The sequence below is a fragment of the Phyllobates terribilis genome, unplaced genomic scaffold (genome assembly GCF_046119375.1).
Source record: "Phyllobates terribilis strain yellow unplaced genomic scaffold, ASM4611937v1 Scaffold_1__5_contigs__length_1240528914, whole genome shotgun sequence".
NCBI classification, from domain to species: Eukaryota; Metazoa; Chordata; class Amphibia; order Anura; family Dendrobatidae; genus Phyllobates; species Phyllobates terribilis.
The window spans coordinates 590,575,215-590,602,805 of NW_027362761.1; the positions used below are offsets into that span (position 1 = coordinate 590,575,215).

At 45.0% G+C, this 27,591-nt stretch overlaps 1 protein-coding gene across 3 annotated transcripts in view; it reads right to left on the reverse strand.

Annotated features, from left to right (window-relative positions):
* The window catches only part of SETD9 (SET domain containing 9), a 57,897-nt gene that overhangs the window by 9,291 nt on the left and 21,015 nt on the right, over positions 1–27,591 (reverse strand). For 2 of the 3 annotated variants that reach the window (XM_073682147.1, XM_073682129.1), the window contains one exon: positions 1,470–1,593. In XM_073682147.1, the coding sequence (XP_073538248.1) occupies positions 1,470–1,593 (124 nt within the window). The remainder of the gene's footprint in view (positions 1–1,469; positions 1,594–27,591) is intronic. The other variant, XM_073682137.1, reaches the window with a different exon arrangement.

Here is a 27,591-nt window from a genome sequence, read left to right on the forward strand (position 1 = left end):
TATGTGCACATGATGGGATTTTCAGGTGGTTTCACCAGAAGACAGCTCAGAAGAATGATGATGAGCCTTCCTATGTAGAGCCTGTTCACATGCTCAGGCTTCTAATCACTTCAGGTTTTTGAAAACACCAAGCGATTATAAGATGTGACCGGTCCGTTCTTCTGGCGTTCTCCACTCGGAAGACGCTTTGTACTTTACAATACAAGTCAATTGGGAAACTCAGAAGACGCCCGGAGGATTTTTGGAGCAATTTGCCCAAATTGTTGCTTAAAAAAAACGTTAACGGTTTCATCATTATTCCGTGGTGTTAAAAAAATGACGTCACAAAACCCCATGAAAAAAAAACTACAAAAAACTGTCAGAAATGAGCTCAATAAATGACCGAAAAAATGGACGCAAAACATGTTTCCTGAAGTTTCTTTGGCTTAAAAAACTGCGATTCGCTTGAGTTTAAAAGACGTAGTGTGCACAGGGTCTAAGGTTATGTTCTGACCATAAGTTTTTGATGCTGCGGATTTTTGCTGCAGCGTCTTACAGTTCCAGCAAAGTGGATGGGATTTCTAGAAGCCTCCTGCCCGCTGTGCTTTTTATCACGGTACGTAAACTGACCCGCGCTGCGTTTTTTAAAATCTGCAACATGTCAATTTCTCTTGCGCTGACGCTGAATCTTATGTGCAGATTTTCCCCACAGATTTACATGAGATGCGGAAAATCCGCAGGTAAAAAAAAAAAAATGCCTGTAATATGCACGACTGGATCAATAAAGTTTTATCAAAGTCAAATCAAGAAGTATCAAGATCAAAGCAACTTAATTGAAAACACGACATCCCAGAAAGTGAAAAACTGTAGCGTCAAAAACCGGATAAAAATGCAATGAAAAAATGCAGGTAACCCAATTTATCTAATAGGTACAGAAAACCTGCAACATCAAAAACGCAACAAACTCATCGGAGCCTTTGGTGGCATGAAATGTTAACGCTGCAGATTGTGACGTCTCTTTTGTATCATGGGGGACAGAGGATCCTGAAATAAATAAGGATACGGGCACCGCTGGGACAATTTGGTTACCTCAAGGCATATAATTTTTGTCTAAATATCATTTCTTCCAGTAAGGTTTTATTTTAAATTTTGGCCCATTTGTCTTCTACATCCTCTATGTATCATTGTACATAGCAGGGTGGATGATGAGTCACCAGAGATCCATCAGTGAGCTCGTACTCTTATCTCTCGTCTCCTGAACCCTCTTCTATGTTGGTTTATGACCAGTTGAAAAATGAAATCCGCGCTCACTGGAAGATCACCGGTAACTCCTGCTGTCTACACTGATACATAGAGGATGTAGAAGGCAAACATTACAACAATCCTAATATAAAAAAAATGTTTGCAATAAGTTTTTACTAAAATAAACACTAAAAAAATTGCCCCAGGCCGTCCATGTCCTTCCCAGCTGTAGTGAATGCTCCTCTGACCTGTACACGGACTTGGAGATTCTTTTGTCGCTCCCATCAATGAGAATCCCATCGAGGCATCTGAAAATAAATGGATTTCCGATTGATTGAAAAAAGATGGGCTCGTAATTCTGGTAGACGGCTCCTGCAAAATAAGAGAGAAGACGACCTCAAATGCGGGGGGCAGAATCCGAGATTAACCCCTTGAGGACAAAGCTAAAAAGGCAAATGCCGGATCAGGGCAAGAAGCCGGTTCCTATCTTTATCTCTCATCCACTTCTAAAACGTTTGTTTTTTCTTTCCTCACATCTTCACGGTGACTTATCACATCCACATATTATTTCTAGATTATTCCAGAGAGAAAAATGGCAGAAAAGCCGGGAGTTTCTCCACAGTCTGAGGACACACGGCCCGAGAATATTCTACGTAGAGGAGTTCTGCATCTCCAAGGATGATACCTGTAACTTAGTCCCATCACGCACAACATAAAGGAAACCCCACATACTGACGGCACCACATTTTCATTCGCCCGAGAACAGGATGAGAACATAATCAGCATGAAAAAATATCAAAAAGAAAAACATCAACAGCAAACACAAGAGAATCAGGAAATAAGGCTGTATGTTATATTATACTTCAGAGCTGCAGTGAGAATTCTGCTGGTTGTTATTGCAAACAGCAAATCTGTAGACAGAAACTTACCTTAAGCACAAATTCAGAACATCTGTAATAAAAGAGGCAAATTGTTTGTTTTGTTCTACATTTTTTCAATATAACTCAGGATCAGTAATGTATGTACACAGTGACTGCACCAGCAGAATAGTGAGTGCAGCTCTGGGGTATAATACAGGATGTAACTCAGGATCAGTACAAGATCAGTAATGTAATGTATGTACACAGTGACTGCACCAGCAGAATAGTGAGTGCAGCTCTGATCAGCAGTTGCTCAGTGTGCTGATTGCGGGTGTGGTGGCTGCAGATCCTGCTGTGAGCTCCTGATCTCTCTGAGAACCAACACCTCTCCACCTGGGGACCTGCTCTCTCTCCTATCCAGGGAGGGAGTGGGTTTCTGGGATGAGTGATGGAGCCAATTCCCAGGCTTCTGCTTCCCGAACCAGGCCGGCAGGGGGCAGGAGAAACCAGCAACCGGCCTGCACATCGGAGGGCTCCTACTCCCCCCGGGACTGTGGAGACTCCCAGAAGCCGCAAGGCTTCCAGCATGGAGGAAAAGCCTGACAGCGGCGTGCATGATGGCGCTCCTTCCGGAGGAAAGCTGAGTGCTCACGGAGGTGAGGCCGACTTCACTGAGGAAGGTTGGGGGCTGCAGGGACCCCGTGAGTCTGTGTCCACCTATGCCTCACGGGTCATGATCCACCTCCGTGAGTATGAAGATGTGAGTAAGCTGGTCAGGAGACTTCGGGAGGAGCTGCACTGCACAAGCGCAAAAGCTGTGGGGGCCTCCAAACAGAGGAAGGCTAAACTCCAGGCTGAGGTAAAAAAGACTCACCGGTGAAATTCATCTGCTGGAACTAAGGAAAGCCACCATCAGGGAGCAGAGTGGTCCATTTAAGGAAAAACTGGTAAATGAAGACCGCTTCAGAGAAATGGCTGATAACAGAGAGCAGAGGCAGATGGGACTGCAGCCTGAGAGCCAGGTGGATGATGAGAGTGATCATGACCAGCAGGAAGCCCCACCTGGCAGCCTGCAAAGTCACCCGCAGGCCACGTGCAGCGAGCTCCCTGCAGGACAGGCAACAATGACATCCGGTCGCAGTTCTGCCGGCTCGGGGGAGGACAGTGACAGTAGCGGCCAGGGAGGGGCGCTAATGGCAGAGATAAAGCTCCTGGAGTCCCCAGTGTGCCTCCAAAACTTCCATCTTGGTGACGATCTACCAGAAGAGGCACCTGGGGGCCACAAAAAAGCTAAGAAGACCAAGCCAAAGCTGCAGGAAGCGGTAAGCTATGTCTATGCCCCCCTCCCTGTACCCCCTGAGTCGGCGGCAGGCTCAGCTCGCTGTATAAGCCCCATGGCCCAGCCCAGCCCGGGTTCTGCTGTGGATCCGGTGCAAAGGCGCGGGGAGATTGCACAGCACGGTAGTGAGGCGCAGAGCTCCGTCTCTGCTTGTAGTAGCGGGGACGCAGCAAGAGGTGCATCAGCCGAGAGGCTGGACAGTGAGGGTGGCCCGGCGGCGGGCGTTCCGTCAGGCCACGATGCTGTGGTGCGCTCCTCAGTGGGAGGGGGGAGCAGCCCGGTGGGGCAGCTCCGGTAGCCTCGGCGCCTCTGAATGCTGTTGCTGCTGATCACTTAGTTGAGCGGCGGCAGTGTGAGGGGGCTGTCGGGGCTGAGCGTTCCAGTCCTCCCACCAAAGTGCTATTCTGTGTTGGCGCCGCTGGTCAGGAAGATCCTGATGCTAGAGATCAGCGGCGCCTCACAGCGGCTAAAGATCAGCGGCGCATCACTACAAATTCAAAACAGTGGAAATTACCGACTGATGATGTGGAAGGCACACACAAGACCAGGGGTGAGGTCGCCTCCAGTTCTATAGAGGTGACTGAGCCCCTTGTGCTTGATGCGGAGGTCAAAAGGTCATCCACCATTGTCACTGGTCCAGCAGGAATGAATGTGGTGGTGGGTGTGAATGAGGCCAATTCATTGCCTAGTGGTGTTGTTGTTGGTTTGGTGGAGGGTGAGATGGAGGTGGGTAATAGTGATGCTGTTGGAGCTAATGTAGTCACTGGTCTGGTTGCCCCCCCTGGGGGTGGCAACGCCTGTCCAGAGTTATGCCAGTGTCACCTCCGGGGCAAATAGGGCATCCTCATCTCCGGGCTTTGGGGACGGCATGTTGCAACGACGCCTTCTGGAGGCTCTAAAGAAGGGTGAGAGATCACTAATGGTAGAGGGTCGAGAGGTTGATCTATCCTTCTGGATAGAGAGGCATGGCCTCGGGGCATTCCGAGAGCAAAAAGGGGGGGATACAGTGTGGTCCCTCCCAACAGCCGGGCCAGGCAGTGTGCGTAAGAATGTGGTCCGTCTTCGGTGGAGGGGCAGTGATGCATGTCTTCCAAGGTCTAAGGTTGTGGAGCTCCTGCTGAGGATGGGCTTCAAGGCGATTGACATCTACGCCTTGATACATCCCTATTCCACGCCTGAGTTTGATGTCAGCTTTGTTCGGCCGGAGGGGCTTCAGCTCTTCTGGACGAATTATGAGTTGGCAAAAAATGAGCCCGGTTAGCGAGACTTTGCGGTTCAGGCAGTGTCTCGCCAAAACCAGATCAAGAAAGTGACCGTGATGACTCGTAACGAGTCGCTTTCTTGTTATGACATCATGATGTGGCTTGGTCGGTATGGAGAAGTGGTGGAGATGCCAAAGAAAAACCGCGACGAGTTTGGTATCTGGTCAGGGGCCTGGACGTTTATGGTAAAACTTAAGCGTTCAGGTGGTACGGTTGCCCACATTCCATCATCTGCCTTCCTGGGTAGGGATCGTATCCTGGTCTTCTACCAGGGGCAACCAAAGCTCTGTCACAGGAGCGGCGACCCCACACACTTCAGTGCAAACTGCACTGTGCAGAAATGTGCGTTGTGTGGGGGTGTCGGCCATCTTGCTGCCTCTTGTGTGGAGATTAGGTGCCACCTGTGTGGTGAGTTAGGTCACCCATTCAGCCGTTGTCCTCGCTCCTTCGCTAAAGCAGTCGAGACCCCGGTGGGAGAAAGCCGTGAGGCCGATTCTGCTGGGGAGGGGACTAGCAGGGGTGGGGGAGCTGAGGGGCCAGGGAAGAAAAGCAATAAAAAGACGCCTGCCCAGCTGAGGCGTCTAGACAAGCGCAGACAGGAGAGGGAGCGAGGCGAGCCACAGGATACTGGGGTGGCCCCTGTCCTGGATGCCAGTGTTGCTGCTGAGGCCCCGAGGGATGATGAGTTGGATGAGGAGGTCAGGAGGATCCACAGGGAGGAAACTGCCTCTGCCTCAGAATCCTCCCATTATGAAAGTATGGATGAGGATAATAAGCGGTGGCTAGAGAACAAGCGTAAGCTCGGCACCAAAAAGAAGAGAAAGAAGGGAGATAAAACATCTTCTCCTGCTCTGACCAAGGTACCTAAGGAAGGTAAAACTGACTTCCCTCTGGTTGGTCATTCTAACCGGTTCCAAGCCCTTGATAACATCTCTTCCTCAGAAGAGGAGGCTGAGGGTGAGGTTCCGGCTTCGGCGGAGCTTACAGGGGACACCGAGTCTCCTTCTCCTGGGGATGCAAGGTCCTTGGGGGGAGGGACTGGCCCAGAGTCCGGAGACGAGGATGAAAAAAGAAGGAAAAATGTGGGAATGGACACGTCTGTATCATTGAAGAGGGGGAAGGATTCCTCCTCTGAGGCAGAGGATAAGGGGAGTGGGAAGAAGAAAGCCATCTAACTCAATCACCAATAATGGCGGTACCCACTCCGTTGACGCTGGCGTCCATTAATGTTGCCAGCATTAAGTCAAATACGGCTAGATATGCGGCCTTTGATTTTCTCAGCCGGGTTGAAGCCGACATTTTCTTTTTGCAAGAGACCAGGCTGCCAAATATGGCAGAGGTGTTTATAGCTAAGAGGGAGTGGAGACTCGGGCCCTCCTATTGGTCTCTTGCGGCCGAGCCGTATAGCGGAGTGGCGGTCCTTTTTACCGCACCGGTAGAATGCCGACGGGTTATTGAGTTAGAAATGGGGAGGTGCCTGATATTAGATGTCCTCATGAAGGGACAGGAACTTCGGCTCATTAACATCTATGGTCCCCAATCTAAGTGGGAACGGAAGTGTCTCTTTATGAGGATCAAGCCCTACCTTTTTACGAGTCGGCAGGTCGTTTTTGGAGGGGACTTCAACACTGTCACGAGGCCCCGGGATAGAGGAGGTTCCAGAGACAAGCTGACTTATGAGAGCGTCGCCCTTAATAGTATAGCTAGTGAGGCTCGCCTGGTGGATGTCCACATCCGGCACACCGCAGGCCACGAGGGGTTCACCTATCACAGAGGTAACTGTAGGTCCAGGATAGACAGGTTTTATTTAAAGGAGGAAGCCGTCTCTTCAGCAGTATCTGTTGTCGAGGTGGAGTTCTCCGATCACTGTATGATTTTGCTTTCCCTGAATGTTAGAGACCCCCCAGATGGGAAGAGGCTTTTGGAGGCTCAATTCGTCTCTCTTGGAAGAAGCGGAGATAAGACAGTCCTTTGAGGATTTTCTTCAGAGCCAGGTACCCTTACTGGATCTTTGTAGTAGTAAGTCAGAGTGGTGGGAGATGTTTAAGAAAAGGGTGGCGAGATTCTTCCGCCAGCTCTCGAGCCTCAGGAGCCTGGACAGGTACCGCCTGTATCAGGGACTGAGGAGGAAACTCGAGCATCTTGTCTCAACTGGAGGTAGCCGCGAGGAGATCTCCAGAGTGAAATCTTTGCTAATGAGGTGTCAGTATGATAGACATGCATCTTTGGCTTTTGAGAGGGATTATGGGAAGTACCGCTTGCCTGACCCTTACAGAAACTGCAAGATGTCAGTGAATAGTAAAGTTGTTACAGGACTGGTTGACTCTGTCGGTTCCCTGAAAAGATCCAGATCAGGGATCCTGGAGGTCGTCAGATCCTTCTACTCGCACCTCTTGGGGAAGAGGGATCTGGATTGGGATGAGATGTCGGCTTTTCTGGCAGAAGCCGTCCCCGAACCAGGGGTAGACCCCTCTCTTGGCGTTTTGACAGAGATGGTCAGGGAAGAGGAAGTTAAGTTGGCGATTGAAGGGATTGCCCTAAAGAAATCTCCCGGTCCAGATGGCTTAACATTTGAATTCTATAAGACCTTTAAGGACGCTTTGGTTCCCCTCTTGACTGAGGTATTCAATGAGTGTCTTTCCTCGGGCACTCTGCCAAAGTCAATGAGGAGGTCTGCCCTGATCATCTTGTCAAAGGGTAAGGACCCATTTTGCATTGAGAATTGGCGTCCCATAGCGCTTCTCAATGCAGACAGGAAGGTTTTGGCAAAGGTGCTGTTTAATCGGATGGTGAAATTTGTGCCCCGACTCCTTTCGGGAGTCCAGCATTGCTCTGTTCCGGGCCGCAGTACAATTAGTGCTGTACTCTGTGTCCGAGAGGCAGTGGAGCAGGGTAGGGCTGGCCACTGGAAGGGGTACATGCTGTCATTGGACCAGGCAAAAGCGTTTGATCAGGTTAACCATGAGTACCTCTGGTCTGTCCTTCTGAGGTATCGCCTGCCGGGGGGGTTTGTTGATTGGCTTAAGACCTTGTACGCTGGGGCAGAGAGTTTCCCGCTTGTTAACGGTTGGATTGGCAGCTCTTTTGAGGTTGGGTGTGGTGTTCGCTGCTGTACGTGTTTGCGATTGACCCGCTTCTTAGGAGGGTGGAGCGTGGACCGTTGGCTGGGATCGGGATGGACCAGGCAGCACCGGAAGCCACTCTGAGAGTGGTGGCGTATGCCGATGACATCACTGTTTTTGTTTCCTCTGATGGGGAGGCAGAATGGCTGATGTCAGAGGTAAATCGCTACTCGGAGGCATCCGGGTCCAAGGTCAACCGGGATAAGTGTGAGAGTCTCTGGTTGGGAAGAGGAGATCCTGGTTTTGATCTCCCGGACACCCTTCCAGGACCCAAAGTCTCTGCAAAAGTTATTGGCATCGAATTTGGCCAGGGGGGTTACCCCAAACAAAATTGGGACAGCAGGCTAGAGATCGCCACTCAAAAGGTGAACCAATGGAAGCTTTGGTCTTTGACCCTAAGGGAAAGGATAAACCTGAGCAAAACTTACCTGCTCCCTTTGCTGATCTATCTGGGCAGTGTGTGCATCTTGCCGGAGCCTCTCTGGACTCGGGTCTACAGTTTGTTCTTCCAACTGTTATGGGGGAATAGACTGAACCTGGTCAAGAGGGAGGATACTTACCGTACGAGGAGACTAGGAGGGTTGGGTATGGTCAACCCTGTGGTATTCCTTGTGAATACCTTCATTAAGATCAATATTGCAAACCCCTGGAAAGAGAGGGCTCCTCCATGGGTATTCTCCTGTAAGGGATGGTTTCAGCCTTTCTTCCAGGAATGGGAGACAGGAGGGTAAGTGAAGGATCTCCGCACACCGCATGGACATCTCCCGGCTTACGCTACCGTGGTTCTGAAAGTAATTCGCCGGTGGGGTCTGGGAATGTGGGAGGTCAGGACTCTGCCAAGGAAGCTCTTTGACAAAAGGGTTCTTTTGACCCATTTTCAGAGGCCTCTGGAGCTCAGGGATTGCCCAAGTCGGGATCTTGGGGTGGGTCTGCATCTTTTGAATAATATCAGGATCCCCTCGAAGTTTTGGGACTTGGCGCTGCTTCCATGGGAAACTGTGTGTGAGGGACAATCTGAAGTGTAGGAGCTCTGAGGACAGGAACTGCCCTAGTCTGGTCATCTCCTCTCCTGGTGGTGGGCTGCTGCTGACACCATAGATTTTTGTGTTATTGATCAGTAGACAGTGATGTAAGGCTGCAGGCACCGAACTTGGGCTTTGTCAGTTGTGGTTATTGTATTGTTTGTTTTTGTATATATTGTATATATGGGTTTGGGTGTAGGTGTTAGGTTGGGTGGTGGGAAAAGGGGGGAGGTGGGTTCATCTTGTGGGACACTGGTTATTTGGGTGAAAAACTGGCACTGCCTGATCTGGCCTATGGACGTTGGACATGGACTGAGGCATGAGGCGCAGGACCAGCTCTCAGGTCAGTGCCGGGGAGGGACTGGTGGGCTTGAGTGTGGGGTGTTTTGTTTTGTCTTGTATATATTTGTATAGTTAGAATTTATTATATTTTATTTATTAAAAAAAAAAAAAAAAGAATGTATATATTAGTATGTATATAATTTGTCGGTTATTGTTTATTATATTGTTATTATTTGTTTGGTAACCGGACCAGATGTCATGGTGTAGGTAGTTATTATTGTGTATATATGTATAATATGTGTGTGAGGAGAGAGGGAGCGGCTGGACCAGTTCATTACATTGTTTATTTTCTGGTTATTAATTTTCTTATGTTTCTGTTATTATTATTGTTATGTTTTTCATTTTTATAATAAAAGATCTACAGGATCAGTAATGTAATGTATGTACACAGTGACTGCACCAGCAGAATAGTGAGTGCAGCTCTGGAGTATAATACAGGATGTAACTCAGGATCAGTAATGTAATGTATGTACACAGTGACTGCACCAGCAGAATAGCGAGTGCAGCTCTGGAGTATAATACAGGAGGTAACTCAGGATCAGTAATGTAATGTATGTACACAGTGACTGCACCAGCAGAATAGTGAGTGCAGCTCTGGAGTATAATACAGGATGTAACTCAGGATCAGTAATGTAATGTATGTACACAGTGACTGCACCAGCAGAATAGCGAGTGCAGCTCTGGAGTATAATACAGGATGTAATTCAGGATCAGTAATGTAATGTATGTACACAGTGACTGCACCAGCAGAATAGTGAGTGCAGCTCTGGAGTATAATACAGGATGTAACTCAGGATCAGTAATGTAATGTATGTACACAGTGACTGCACCAGCAGAATAGTGAGTGCAGCTCTGGAGTATAATACAGGATGTAACTCAGGATCAGTAATGTATTGTATGCACACATTGACTGCACCAGCAGAATAGTGAGTGCAGCTCTGGAGTATAATACAGGATGTAACTCAGGATCAGTAATGTAATGTATGTACACAGTGACTGCACCAGCAGAATAGCGAGTGCAGCTCTGGAGTATAATACAGGATGTAACTCAGGATCAGTACAGGATCAGTAATGTAATGTATGCACACAGTGACTGCACCAGCAGAATAGTGAGTGCAGCTCTGGAGTATAATACAGGATGTAACTCAGGATCAGTAATGTAATGTATGTACACAGTGACTGCACCAGCAGAATAGTGAGTGCAGCTCTGGAGTATAATACAGGATGTAACTCAGGATCAGTAATGTAATGTATGTACACAGTGACTGCACCAGCAGAATAGTGAGTGCAGCTGTGGAGTATAATACAGGATGTAACTCAGGATCAGTAATGTAATGTATGTACACAGTGACTGCACCAGCAGAATAGCGAGTGCAGCTCTGGAGTATAATACAGGAGGTAACTCAGGATCAGTAATGTAATGTATGTACACAGTGACTGCACCAGCAGAATAGTGAGTGCAGCTCTGGAGTATAATACAGGATGTAACTCAGGATCAGTAATGTAATGTATGTACACAGTGACTGCACCAGCAGAATAGCGAGTGCAGCTCTGGAGTATAATACAGGATGTAACTCAGGATCAGTAATGTAATGTATGTACACAGTGACTGCACCAGCAGAATAGTGAGTGCAGCTCTGGAGTATAATACAGGATGTAACTCAGGATCAGTAATGTAATGTATGTACACAGTGACTGCACCAGCAGAATAGTGAGTGCAGCTCTGGAGTATAATACAGGATGTAACTCAGGATCAGTAATGTATTGTATGCACACATTGACTGCACCAGCAGAATAGTGAGTGCAGCTCTGGAGTATAATACAGGATGTAACTCAGGATCAGTAATGTAATGTATGTACACAGTGACTGCACCAGCAGAATAGCGATTGCAGCTCTGGAGTATAATACAGGATGTAACTCAGGATCAGTAATGTAATGTATGTACACAGTGACTGCACCAGCAGAATAGTGAGTGCAGCTCTGGAGTATAATACAGGATGTAACTCAGGATCAGTAATGTAATGTATGTACACAGTGACTGCACCAGCAGAATAGCGAGTGCAGCTCTGGAGTATAATACAGGAGGTAACTCAGGATCAGTAATGTAATGTATGTACACAGTGACTGCACCTGCAGAATAGTGAGTGCAGCTCTGGAGTATAATACAGGATGTAACTCAGGATCAGTAATGTAATGTATGTACAAAGTGACTGCACCAGCAGAATAGCGAGTGCAGCTCTGGAGTATAATACAGGAGGTAACTCAGGATCAGTAATGTAATGTATGTACACAGTGACTGCACCAGCAGAATAGTGAGTGCAGCTCTGCAGTATAATACAGGATGTAACTCAGGATCAGTAAAGTAATGTATGTACACAGTGACTGCACCAGCAGAATAGTGAGTGCAGCTCTGGAGTATAATACAGGATGTAACTCAGGATCAGTAATGTAATGTATGTACACAGTGACTGCACCAGCAGAATAGTGAGTGCAGCTCTGGAGTATAATACAGGATGTAACTCAGGATCAGTAATGTAATATATGTACTCAGTGACTGCACCAGCAGAATAGTGAATGCAGCTCTGGAGTATAATACAGGATGTAACTCAGGATCAGTAATGTAATGTATGTACACAGTGACTGCACCAGCAGAATAGTGAGTGCAGCTCTGGAGTATAATACAGGATGTAACTCAGGATCAGTAATGTAATGTATGTACACAGTGACTGCACCAGCAGAATAGCGAGTGCAGCTCTGGAGTATAATACAAGAGGTAACTCAGGATCAGTAATGTAATGTATGTACACAGTGACTGCACCTGCAGAATAGTGTGTGCAGCTCTGGAGTATAATACAGGATGTAACTCAGGATCAGTAATGTAATGTATGCACACAGTGACTGCACCAGCAGAATAGTGAGCGCAGCTCTGGAGTATAATACAGGATGTAACTCAGGATCAGTAATGTAATGTATGTACACAGTGACTGCACCAGCAGAATAGCGAGTGCAGCTCTGGAGTATAATACAGGATGTAACTCAGGATCAGTAATGTAATGTATGTACACAGTGACTGCACCAGCAGAATAGTGAGTGCAGCTCTGGAGTATAATACAGGATGTAACTCAGGATCAGTAATGTAATGTATGTACACAGTGACTGCACCAGCAGAATAGTGAGTGCAGCTCTGGAGTATAATACAGGATGTAACTCAGGATCAGTAATGTAATGTATGTACTCAGTGACTGCACCAGCAGAATAGTGAATGCAGCTCTGGAGTATAATACAGGATGTAACTCAGGATCAGTAATGTAATGTATGTACACAGTGACTGCACCAGCAGAATAGTGAGTGCAGCTCTGGAGTATAATACAGGATGTAACTCAGGATCAGTAATGTAATGTATGTACACAGTGACTGCACCAGCAGAATAGCGAGTGCAGCTCTGGAGTATAATACAAGAGGTAACTCAGGATCAGTAATGTAATGTATGTACACAGTGACGGCACCAGCAGAATAGTGAGTGCAGCTCTGGAGTATAATACAGGATGTAACTCGGGATCAGTAATGTAATGTATGTACACAGTGACTGCACCAGCAGAATAGTGAGTGCAGCTCTGGAGTATAATACAGGAGGTAACTCAGGATGAGTAATGTAATATATGTACACAGTGACTGCACCAGCAGAATAGTGAGTGCAGCTCTGGAGTATAATACAGGATGTAACTCAGGATCAGTAATGTATGTACACAGTGACTGCACCAGCAGAATAGTGAGTGCAGCTCTGGGGTATAATACAGGATGTAACTCAGGATCAGTAATATATGTACACAGTGACTGCACCAGCAGAATAGTGAGTGCAGCTCTGGAGTATAATACAGGATGTAACTCAGGATCAGTAATGTAATGTATGTACACAGTGACTGCACCAGCAGAATAGTGAGTGCAGCTCTGGAGTATAATACAGGATGTAACTCAGGATCAGTACAGGATCAGTAATGTAATGTATGTACACGGTGACTGCACCAGCAGAATAGTGAGCGCAGCTCTGGAGTATAATACAGGATGTAACTCAGGATCAGTAATGTAATGTATGTACACAGTGACTGCACCAGCAGAATAGTGAGCGCAGCTCTGGAGTATAATACAGGATGTAACTCAGGATCAGTAATGTAATGTATGTACACAGTGACTGCACCAGCAGAATAGTGAGTGCAGCTCTGGAGTATAATACAGGAGGTAACTGAGGATCAGTAATGTAATGTATGTGCACAGTGACTGCACCAGCAGAATAGTGAGTGCAGCTCTGGAGTATAATACAGGATGTAACTCAGGATCAGTAATGTAATGTATGCACACAGTGACTGCACCAGCAGAATAGTGAGTGCAGCTCTGGGGTATAATACAGGATGTAACTCAGGATCAGTAATGTATGTACACAGTGACTGCACCAGCAGAATAGTGAGTGCAGCTCTGGAGTATAATACATGATGTAACTCAGGATCAGTAATGTAATGTATGTATACAGTGACTGCACCAGCAGAATAGTGAGTGCAGCTCTGGAGTATAATACAGGATGTAACTCAGGATCAGTAATGTAATGTATGTACACAGTGACTGCACCAGCAGAATAGTGAGTGCAGCTCTGGAGTATAATACAGGACGTAACTCAGGATCAGTAATGTAATGTATGTACACAGTGACTGCACCTGCAGAATAGTGAGTGCAGCTCTGGTGTATAATACAGGAGGTAACTCAGGATCAGTAATGTAATGTATGTACACAGTGACTGCACCTGCAGAATAGTGAGAGCAGCTCTGGGGTATAATACAGGATGTAACTCAGGATCAGTAATGTAATGTATGTACACAGTGACTGCACCAGCAGAATAGTGAGTGCAGCTCTGGAGTATAATACAAGAGGTAACTCAGGATCAGTAATGTAATGTATGTACACAGTGACTGCACCTGCAGAATAGTGAGTGCAGCTCTGGAGTATAATACAGGATGTAACTCAGGATCAGTAATGTAATGTATGCACACAGTGACTGCACCAGCAGAATAGTGAGTGCAGCTGTGGAGTATAATACAGGATGTAACTCAGGATCAGTAATGTAATGTATGTACACAGTGACTGCACCAGCAGAATAGCGAGTGCAGCTCTGGAGTATAATACAGGAGGTAACTCAGGATCAGTACAGGATCAGTAATGTAATGTATCTACACAGTGACTGCACCAGCAGAAAAGTGCGTGCAGCTCTGGAGTATAATACAGGATGTAACTCAGGATCAGTAATGTAATGTATGCACACAGTGACTCCACCAGCAGAATAGTGAGTGCAGCTCTGGGGTATAATACAGGATGTAACTCAGGATCAGTAATGTATGTACACAGTGACTGCACCAGCAGAATAATGAGTGCAGCTCTGGAGTATAATACATGATGTAACTCAGGATCAGTAATGTAATGTATGTATACAGTGACTGCACCAGCAGAATAGTGAGTGCAGCTCTGGAGTATAATACAGGATGTAACTCAGGATCAGTAATGTAATGTATGTACACAGTGACTGCACCAGCAGAATAGTGAGCGCAGCTCTGGAGTATAATACAGGATGTAACTCAGGATCAGTAATGTAATGTATGTACACAGTGACGGCACCAGCAGAATAGCGAGTGCAGCTCTGGAGTATAATACAGGAGGTAACTCAGGAACAGTAATGTAATGTATGTACACAGTGACTGCACCAGCAGAATAGTGAGTGCAGCTCTGGAGTATAATACAGGATGTAACTCAGGATCAGTAATGTAATGTATGTACACAGTGACTGCACCAGCAGAATAGCGAGTGCAGCTCTGGAGTATAATACAGGATGTAACTCAGGATCAGTAATGTAATGTATGTACACAGTGACTGCACCAGCAGAATAGTGAGTGCAGCTCTGGAGTATAATACAGGATGTAACTCAGGATCAGTAATGTAATGTATGTACACAGTGACTGCACCAGCAGAATAGTGAGTGCAGCTCTGGAGTATAATACAGGATGTAACTCAGGATCAGTAATGTAATGTACGTACTCAGTGACTGCACCAGCAGAATAGTGAATGCAGCTCTGGAGTATAATACAGGATGTAACTCAGGATCAGTAATGTAATGTATGTACACAGTGACTGCACCAGCAGAATAGTGAGTGCAGCTCTGGAGTATAATACAGGATGTAACTCAAGATCAGTAATGTAATGTATGTACACAGTGACTGCACCAGCAGAATAGCGAGTGCAGCTCTGGAGTATAATACAAGAGGTAACTCAGGATCAGTAATGTAATGTATGTACACAGTGACTGCACCTGCAGAATAGTGAGTGCAGCTCTGGAGTATAATACAGGATGTAACTCAGGATCAGTAATGTAATGTATGCACACAGTGACTGCACCAGCAGAATAGTGAGTGCAGCTCTGGAGTATAATACAGGATGTAACTCAGAATCAGTAATGAAATGTATGTACACAGTGACTGCACCAGCAGAAAAGTGAGTGCAGCTCTGGAGTATAATACAGGATGTAACTCAGGATCAGTAATGTAATGTATGCACACAGTGACTGCACCAGCAGAATAGTGAGCGCAGCTCTGGAGTATAATACAGGATGTAACTCAGGATCAGTAATGTAATGTATGTACACAGTGACGGCACCAGCAGAATAGTGAGTGCAGCTCTGGAGTATAATACAGGATGTAACTCGGGATCAGTAATGTAATGTATGTACACAGTGACTGCACCAGCAGAATAGTGAGTGCAGCTCTGGAGTATAATACAGGAGGTAACTCAGGATCAGTAATGTAATGTATGTACACAGTGACTGCACCAGCAGAATAGTGAGTGCAGCTCTGGAGTATAATACAGGAGGTAACTCAGGATCAGTAATGTAATGTATGTACACAGTGACTGCACCAGCAGAATAGTGAGTGCAGCTCTGGAGTATAATACAGGACGTAACTCAGGATCAGTAATGTAATGTATGTACACAGTGACTGCACCAGCAGAATAGTGAGTGCAGCTCTGGAGTATAATACAGGATGTAACTCAGGATCAGTAATGTAATGTATGTACACAATGACTGCACCAGCAGAATAGCGAGTGCAGCTCTGGAGTATAATACAGGAGGTAACTCAGGATCAGTAATGTAATGTATGTACACAGTGACTGCACCTGCAGAATAGTGAGTGCAGCTCTGGAGTATAATACAGGATGTAACTCAGGATCAGTAATGTAATGTATGTACACAGTGACTGCACCAGCAGAATAGTGAGTGCAGCTCTGGAGTATAATACAGGATGTAACTCAGGATCAGTAATGTATGTACACAGTGACTGCACCAGCAGAATAGTGAGTGCAGCTCTGGTGTATAATACAGGAGGTAACTCAGGATCAGTAATGTAATGTATGTACACAGTGACTGCACCAGCAGAATAGTGAGTGCAGCTCTGGAGTATAATACAGGATGTAACTCAGGATCAGTAATGCAATGTATGTACACAGTGACTGCACCAGCAGAATAGTGAGTGCAGCTCTAGAGTATAATACAGGATGTAACTCAGGATCAGTAATGTAATGTATGTACACAGTGACTGCACCAGCAGAATAGTGAGTGCAGCTCTGGAGTATAATACAGGATATAACTCAGGATCAGTAATGTAATGTATGTACACAGTGACTGCTCCAGCAGAATAGTGAGTGCAGCTCTGGGGTATAATACAGGATGTAACTCAGGATCAGTAATGTAATGTATGTACACAGTGACTGCACCAGCAGAATAGTGAGTGCAGCTCTGGAGTATAATACAGGATGTAACTCAGGATCAGTAATGTAATGTATGTACACAGTGACTGCACCAGCAGAATAGTGGGTGCAGCTCTGGAGTATAATACATGATGTAACTCAGGATCAGTAATGTAATGTATGTACACAGTGACTGCACCAGCAGAATAGTGAGTGCAGCTCTGGAGTATAATACAGGATGTAACTCAGGATCAGTAATGTAATGTATGTACACAGTGACGGCACCAGCAGAATAGTGAGTGCAGCTCTGGAGTATAATACAGGATGTAACTCAGGATCAGTAATGTAATGTATGTACACAGTGACTGCACCAGCAGAATAGTGAGTGCAGCTCTGGAGTATAATACAGGAGGTAACTCAGGATCAGTAATGTAATATATGTACACAGTGACTGCACCAGCAGAATAGTGAGTGCAGCTCTGGAGTATAGTACAGGATGTAACTCAGGATCAGTAATGTAAAGTATGTACACAGTGACTGCACCAGCAGAATAGCGAGTGCAGCTCTGGAGTATAATACAGGAGGTAACTCAGGATCAGTAATGTAATGTATGTACACAGTGACTGCACCTGCAGAATAGTGAGTGCAGCTCTGGAGTATAATACAGGATGTAACTCAGGATCAGTAATGTAATGTATGCACACAGTGACTGCACCAGCAGAATAGTGAGTGCAGCTCTGGAGTATAATACAGGATGTAACTCAGGATCAGTAATGTATGTACACAGTGACTGCACCAGCAGAATAGTGAGTGCAGCTCTGGAGTATAATACATGATGTAACTCAGGATCAGTAATGTAATGTATGTACACAGTGACTGCACCAGCAGAATAGTGAGTGCAGCTCTGGAGTATAATACAGGATGTAACTCAGGATCAGTAATGTAATGTATGTACACAGTGACGGCACCAGCAGAATAGTGAGTGCAGCTCTGGAGTATAATACAGGATGTAACTCAGGATCAGTAATGTAATGTATGTACACAGTGACTGCACCAGCAGAATAGTGAGCGCAGCTCTGGAGTATAATACAGGATGTAACTCAGGATCAGTAATGTAATGTATGTACACAGTGACGGCACCAGCAGAATAGCGAGTGCAGCTCTAGAGTATAATACAGGAGGTAACTCAGGAACAGTAATGTAATGTATGTACACAGTGACTGCACCAGCAGAATAGTGAGTGCAGCTCTGGAGTATAATACAGGATGTAACTCAGGATCAGTAATGTAATGTATGTACACAGTGACTGCACCAGCAGAATAGCGAGTGCAGCTCTGGAGTATAATACAGGATGTAACTCAGGATCAGTAATGTAATGTATGTACACAGTGACTGCACCAGCAGAATAGTGAGTGCAGCTCTGGAGTATAATACAGGATGTAACTCAGGATCAGTAATGTAATGTATGTACACAGTGACTGCACCAGCAGAATAGTGAGTGCAGCTCTGGAGTATAATACAGGATGTAACTCAGGATCAGTAATGTAATGTACGTACTCAGTGACTGCACCAGCAGAATAGTGAATGCAGCTCTGGAGTATAATACAGGATGTAACTCAGGATCAGTAATGTAATGTATGTACACAGTGACTGCACCAGCAGAATAGTGAGTGCAGCTCTGGAGTATAATACAAGAGGTAACTCAGGATCAGTAATGTAATGTATGTACACAGTGACTGCACCTGCAGAACAGTGAGTGCAGCTCTGGAGTATAATACAGGATGTAACTCAGGATCAGTAATGTAATGTATGCACACAGTGACTGCACCAGCAGAATAGTGAGTGCAGCTCTGGAGTATAATACAGGATGTAACTCAGAATCAGTAATGAAATGTATGTACACAGTGACTGCACCAGCAGAAAAGTGAGTGCAGTCTGGAGTATAATACAGGATGTAACTCAGGATCAGTAATGTAATATATGCACACAGTGACTGCACCAGCAGAATAGTGAGCGCAGCTGTGGAGTATAATACAGGATGTAACTCAGGATCAGTAATGTAATGTATGTACACAGTGACGGCACCAGCAGAATAGTGAGTGCAGCTCTGGAGTATAATACAGGATGTAACTCGGGATCAGTAATGTAATGTATGTACACAGTGACTGCACCAGCAGAATAGTGAGTGCAGCTCTGGAGTATAATACAGGAGGTAACTCAGGATCAGTAATGTAATGTATGTACACAGTGACTGCACCAGCAGAATAGTGAGTGCAGCTCTGGAGTATAATACAGGAGGTAACTCAGGATCAGTAATGTAATGTATGTACACAGTGACTGCACCAGCAGAATAGTGAGTGCAGCTCTGGAGTATAATACAGGACGTAACTCAGGATCAGTAATGTAATGTATGTACACAGTGACTGCACCAGCAGAATAGTGAGTGCAGCTCTGGAGTATAATACAGGATGTAACTCAGGATCAGTAATGTAATGTATGTACACAATGACTGCACCAGCAGAATAGCGAGTGCAGCTCTGGAGTATAATACAGGAGGTAACTCAGGATCAGTAATGTAATGTATGTACACAGTGACTGCACCTGCAGAATAGTGAGTGCAGCTCTGGAGTATAATACAGGATGTAACTCAGGATCAGTAATGTAATGTATGTACACAGTGACTGCACCAGCAGAATAGTGAGTGCAGCTCTGGAGTATAATACAGGATGTAACTCAGGATCAGTAATGTAATGTATGTACACAGTGACTGCACCAGCAGAATAGTGAGTGCAGCTCTGGTGTATAATACAGGAGGTAACTCAGGATCAGTACAGGATCAGTAATGTAATGTATGTACACAGTGACTGCACCAGCAGAATAGTGAGTGCAGCTCTGGAGTATAGTACAGGATGTAACTCAGGATCAGTAATGTAATGTATGTACACAGTGACTGCACCAGCAGAATAGCGAGTGCAGCTCTGGAGTATAATACAGGAGGTAACTCAGGATCAGTAATGTAATGTATGTACACAGTGACTGCACCTGCAGAATAGTGAGTGCAGCTCTGGAGTATAATACAGGATGTAACTCAGGATCAGTAATGTAATGTATGCACACAGTGACTGCACCAGCAGAATAGTGAGTGCAGCTCTGGAGTATAATACAGGATGTAACTCAGGATCAGTAATGTATGTACACAGTGACTGCACCAGCAGAATAGTGAGTGCAGCTCTGGAGTATAATACATGATGTAACTCAGGATCAGTAATGTAATGTATGTACACAGTGACTGCACCAGCAGAATAGTGAGTGCAGCTCTGGAGTATAATACAGGATGTAACTCAGGATCAGTAATGTAATGTATGTACACAGTGACGGCACCAGCAGAATAGTGAGTGCAGCTCTGGAGTATAATACAGGATGTAACTCAGGATCAGTAATGTAATGTATGTACACAGTGACTGCACCAGCAGAATAGTGAGTGCAGCTCTGGAGTATAATACAGGAGGTAACTCAGGATCAGTAATGTAATATATGTACACAGTGACTGCACCAGCAGAATAGTGAGTGCAGCTCTGGAATATAATACAGGATGTAACTCAGGATCAGTAATGTATGTACACAGTGACTGCACCAGCAGAATAGTGAGTGCAGCTCTGGAGTATAATACAGGATGTAACTCAGGATCAGTACAGGATCAGTAATGTAATGTATGTACACAGTGACTGCACCAGCAGAATAGTGAGCGCAGCTCTGGAGTATAATACAGGATGTAACTCAGGATCAGTAATGTAATGTATGTACACAGTGACTGCACCAGCAGAATAGTGAGCGCAGCTCTGGAGTATAATACAGGATGTAACTCAGGATCAGTAATGTAATGTATGTACACAGTGACTGCACCAGCGGAATAGTGAGTGCAGCTCTGGAGTATAATACAGGAGGTAACTGAGGATCAGTAATGTAATGTATGTGCACAGTGACTGCACCAGCAGAATAGTGAGTGCAGCTCTGGAGTATAATACAGGATGTAACTCAGGATCAGTAATGTAATGTATGTACACAGTGACTGCACCAGCAGAATAGTGAGTGCAGCTCTGGAGTATAATACAGGATGTAACTCAGGATCAGTACAGGATCAGTAATGTAATGTATGTACACAGTGACTGCACCAGCAGAATAGTGAGCGCAGCTCTGGAGTATAATACAGGATGTAACTCAGGATCAGTAATGTAATGTATGTACACAGTGACTGCACCAGCAGAATAGTGAGAGCAGCTCTGGGGTATAATACAGGATGTAACTCAGGATCAGTAATGTAATGTATGTACACAGTGACTGCACCAGCAGAATAGTGAGTGCAGCTCTGGAGTATAATACAGGAGGTAACTGAGGATCAGTAATGTAATGTATGTGCACAGTGACTGCACCAGCAGAATAGTGAGTGCAGCTCTGGAGTATAATACAGGATGTAACTCAGGATCAGTAATGTAATGTATGTACACAGTGACTGCACCAGCAGAATAGTGAGTGCAGCTCTGGAGTATAATACAGGATATAACTCAGGATCAGTAATGTAATGTATGTACACAGTGACTGCACCAGCAGAATAGTGAGTGCAGCTCTGGGGTATAATACAGGATGTAACTCAGGATCAGTAATGTAATGTATGTACACAGTGACTGCACCAGCAGAATAGTGAGTGCAGCTCTGGAGTATAATACAGGATGTAACTCAGGATCAGTAATGTAATGTATGTACACAGTGACTGCACCAGCAGAATAGTGAGTGCAGCTCTGGAGTATAATACAGGAGGTAACTGAGGATCAGTAATGTAATGTATGTGCACAGTGACTGCACCAGCAGAATAGTGAGTGCAGCTCTGGAGTATAATACAGGATGTAACTCAGGATCAGTAATGTAATGTATGTACACAGTGACTCCACCAGTAGAATAGTGAGTGCAGCTCTGGGGTATAATACAGGATGTAACTCAGGATCAGTAATGTAATGTATGTACACAGTGACTCCACCAGCAGAATAGTGAGTGCAGCTCTGGGATATAATACAGGATGTAACTCAGGATCAGTAATGTATGTACACAGTGACTGCACCAGCAGAATAGTGAGTGCAGCTCTGGAGTATAATACATGATGTAACTCAGGATCAGTAATGTAATGTATGTATACAGTGACTGCACCAGCAGAATAGTGAGTGCAGCTCTGGAGTATAATACAGGATGTAACTCAGGATCAGTAATGTAATGTATGTACACAGTGACTGCAGCAGCAGAATAGTGAGTGCAGCTCTGGAGTATAATACAGGAGGTAACTCAGGATCAGTACAGGATCAGTAATGTAATGTATGTACACAGTGACTGCACCAGCAGAAGAGTGAGTGCAGCTCTGGAGTATAATACAGGAGGTAACTCAGGATCAGTACAGGATCAGTAATGTAATGTATGTACACAGTGACTGCACCAGCAGAATAGTGAGCGCAGCTCTGGAGTATAATACAGGATGTAACTCAGGATCAGTAATGTAATGTATGTACACAGTGACGGCACCAGCAGAATAGTGAGTGCAGCTCTGGAGTATAATACAGGATGTAACTCAGGATCAGTAATGTAATGTATGTACACAGTGACGGCACCAGCAGAATAGTGAGTGCAGCTCTGGAGTATAATACAGGATATAACTCAGGATCAGTAATGTAATGTATGTACACAGTGACTGCACCAGCAGAATAGTGAGTGCAGCTCTGGAGTATAATACAGGAGGTAACTCAGGATCAGTAATGTAATGTATGTACACAGTGACTGCACCAGCAGAATAGTGAGTGCAGCTCTGGAGTATAATACAGGAGGTAACTCAGGATCAGTAATGTAATATATGTACACAGTGACTGCACCAGCAGAATAGTGAGTGCAGCTCTGGAGTATAATACAGGATGTAACTCAGGATCAGTAATGTATGTACACAGTGACTGCACCAGCAGAATAGTGAGTGCAGCTCTGGGGTATAATACAGGATGTAACTCAGGATCAGTAATATATGTACACAGTGACTGCACCAGCAGAATAGTGAGTGCAGCTCTGGAGTATAATACAGGATGTAACTCAGGATCAGTAATGTAATGTATGTACACAGTGACTGCACCAGCAGAATAGTGAGTGCAGCTCTGGGGTATAATACAGGATGTAACTCAGGATCAGTAATGTAATGTATGTACACAGTGACTGCACCAGCAGAATAGTGAGTGCAGCTCTGGAGTATAATACAGGATGTAACTCAGGATCAGTACAGGATCAGTAATGTAATGTATGTACACAGTGACTGCACCAGCAGAATAGTGAGCGCAGCTCTGGAGTATAATACAGGATGTAACTCAGGATCAGTACAGGATCAGTAATGTAATGTATGTACACAGTGACTGCACCAGCAGAATAGTGAGCGCAGCTCTGGAGTATAATGCAGGATGTAACTCAGGATCAGTAATGTAATGTATGTACACAGTGACTGCACCAGCAGAATAGTGAGCGCAGCTCTGGAGTATAATACAGGATGTAACTCAGGATCAGTAATGTAATGTATGTACACAGTGACTGCACCAGCAGAATAGTGAGCGCAGCTCTGGAGTATAATACAGGATGTAACTCAGGATCAGTAATGTAATGTATGTACACAGTGACTGCACCAGCAGAATAGTGAGTGCAGCTCTGGAGTATAATACAGGATGTAACTCAGGATCAGTAATGTAATGTATGTACACAGTGACTCCACCAGCAGAATAGTGAGTTCAGCTCTGGAGTATAATACAGGAGGTAACTCAGGATCAGTAATGTAATGTATGTACACAGTGACTGCACCAGCGGAATAGTGAGTGCAGCTCTGGAGTATAATACAGGAGGTAACTGAGGATCAGTAATGTAATGTATGTGCACAGTGACTGCACCAGCAGAATAGTGAGTGCAGCTCTGGAGTATAATACAGGAGGTAACTGAGGATCAGTAATGTAATGTATGTGCACAGTGACTGCACCAGCAGAATAGTGAGTGCAGCTCTAGAGTATAATACAGGATGTAACTCAGGATCAGTAATGTAATGTATGCACACAGTGACTGCACCAGCAGAATAGTGAGTGCAGCTCTGGAGTATAATACAGGATGTAACTCAGGATCAGTAATGTAATGTATGTACACAGTGACTGCACCAGCAGAATAGTGAGTGCAGCTCTGGAGTATAATACAGGATGTAACTCAGGATCAGTAATGTAATGTATGTACACAGTGACTCCACCAGCAGAATAGTGAGTGCAGCTCTGGAGTATAATACAGGATGTAACTCAGGATCAGTAATGTAATGTATGTACACAGTGACTGCACCAGCAGAACAGTGAGTGCAGCTCTGGAGCATAATACAGGATGTAACTCAGGATCAGTAATGTAATGTATGTACACAGTGACTCCACCAGCAGAATAGTGAGTGCAGCTCTGGGGTATAATACAGGATGTAACTCAGGATCAGTAATGTATGTACACAGTGACTGCACCAGCAGAATAGTGAGTGCAGCTCTGGAGTATAATACAGGAGGTAACTCAGGATCAGTACAGGATCAGTAATGTAATGTATGTACACAGTGACTGCACCAGCAGAATAGTGAGTGCAGCTCTGGGGTATAATACAGGATGTAACTCAGGATCAGTAATGTAATGTATGTACACAGTGACTGCACCAGCAGAATAGTGAGTGCAGCTCTGGAGTATAATACAGGATGTAACTCAGGATCAGTACAGGATCAGTAATGTAATGTATGTACACAGTGACTGCACCAGCAGAATAGTGAGCGCAGCTCTGGAGTATAATACAGGATGTAACTCAGGATCAGTACAGGATCAGTAATGTAATGTATGTACACAGTGACTGCACCAGCAGAATAGTGAGTGCAGCTCTGGAGTATAATACAGGATGTAACTCAGGATCAGTAATATATGTACACAGTGACTGCACAGCAGAATAGTGAGTGCAGCTCTGGAGTATAATACAGGATGTAACTCAGGATCAGTAATGTAATGTATGTACACAGTGACTGCACCAGCAGAATAGTGAGTGCAGCTCTGGGGTATAATACAGGATGTAACTCAGGATCAGTAATGTAATGTATGTACACAGTGACTGCACCAGCAGAATAGTGAGTGCAGCTCTGGAGTATAATACAGGATGTAACTCAGGATCAGTACAGGATCAGTAATGTAATGTATGTACACAGTGACTGCACCAGCAGAATAGTGAGCGCAGCTCTGGAGTATAATACAGGATGTAACTCAGGATCAGTAATGTAATGTATGTACACAGTGACTGCACCAGCAGAATAGTGAGTGCAGCTCTGGGGTATAATACAGGATGTAACTCAGGATCAGTAATGTAATGTATGTACACAGTGACTCCACCAGCAGAATAGTGAGTGCAGCTCTGGAGTATAATACAGGATGTAACTCAGGATCAGTAATGTAATGTATGTACACAGTGACTGCACCAGCAGAATAGTGAGTGCAGCTCTGGAGTATAATACAGGATATAACTCAGGATCAGTAATGTAATGTATGTACACAGTGACTGCACCAGCAGAATAGTGAGTGCAGCTCTGGGGTATAATACAGGATGTAACTCAGGATCAGTAATGTAATGTATGTACACAGTGACTGCACCAGCAGAATAGTGAGTGCAGCTCTGGAGTATAATACAGGATGTAACTCAGGATCAGTAATGTAATGTATGTACACAGTGACTGCACCAGCAGAATAGTGAGTGCAGCTCTGGAGTATAATACAGGAGGTAACTGAGGATCAGTAATGTAATGTATGTGCACAGTGACTGCACCAGCAGAATAGTGAGTGCAGCTCTGGAGTATAATACAGGATGTAACTCAGGATCAGTAATGTAATGTATGTACACAGTGACTCCACCAGTAGAATAGTGAGTGCAGCTCTGGGGTATAATACAGGATGTAACTCAGGATCAGTAATGTAATGTATGTACACAGTGACTCCACCAGCAGAATAGTGAGTGCAGCTCTGGGATATAATACAGGATGTAACTCAGGATCAGTAATGTATGTACACAGTGACTGCACCAGCAGAATAGTGAGTGCAGCTCTGGAGTATAATACATGATGTAACTCAGGATCAGTAATGTAATGTATGTATACAGTGACTGCACCAGCAGAATAGTGAGTGCAGCTCTGGAGTATAATACAGGATGTAACTCAGGATCAGTAATGTAATGTATGTACACAGTGACTGCAGCAGCAGAATAGTGAGTGCAGCTCTGGAGTATAATACAGGAGGTAACTCAGGATCAGTACAGGATCAGTAATGTAATGTATGTACACAGTGACTGCACCAGCAGAAGAGTGAGTGCAGCTCTGGAGTATAATACAGGAGGTAACTCAGGATCAGTACAGGATCAGTAATGTAATGTATGTACACAGTGACTGCACCAGCAGAATAGTGAGCGCAGCTCTGGAGTATAATACAGGATGTAACTCAGGATCAGTAATGTAATGTATGTACACAGTGACGGCACCAGCAGAATAGTGAGTGCAGCTCTGGAGTATAATACAGGATGTAACTCAGGATCAGTAATGTAATGTATGTACACAGTGACGGCACCAGCAGAATAGTGAGTGCAGCTCTGGAGTATAATACAGGATATAACTCAGGATCAGTAATGTAATGTATGTACACAGTGACTGCACCAGCAGAATAGTGAGTGCAGCTCTGGAGTATAATACAGGAGGTAACTCAGGATCAGTAATGTAATGTATGTACACAGTGACTGCACCAGCAGAATAGTGAGTGCAGCTCTGGAGTATAATACAGGAGGTAACTCAGGATCAGTAATGTAATATATGTACACAGTGACTGCACCAGCAGAATAGTGAGTGCAGCTCTGGAGTATAATACAGGATGTAACTCAGGATCAGTAATGTATGTACACAGTGACTGCACCAGCAGAATAGTGAGTGCAGCTCTGGGGTATAATACAGGATGTAACTCAGGATCAGTAATATATGTACACAGTGACTGCACCAGCAGAATAGTGAGTGCAGCTCTGGAGTATAATACAGGATGTAACTCAGGATCAGTAATGTAATGTATGTACACAGTGACTGCACCAGCAGAATAGTGAGTGCAGCTCTGGGGTATAATACAGGATGTAACTCAGGATCAGTAATGTAATGTATGTACACAGTGACTGCACCAGCAGAATAGTGAGTGCAGCTCTGGAGTATAATACAGGATGTAACTCAGGATCAGTACAGGATCAGTAATGTAATGTATGTACACAGTGACTGCACCAGCAGAATAGTGAGCGCAGCTCTGGAGTATAATACAGGATGTAACTCAGGATCAGTACAGGATCAGTAATGTAATGTATGTACACAGTGACTGCACCAGCAGAATAGTGAGCGCAGCTCTGGAGTATAATGCAGGATGTAACTCAGGATCAGTAATGTAATGTATGTACACAGTGACTGCACCAGCAGAATAGTGAGCGCAGCTCTGGAGTATAATACAGGATGTAACTCAGGATCAGTAATGTAATGTATGTACACAGTGACTGCACCAGCAGAATAGTGAGCGCA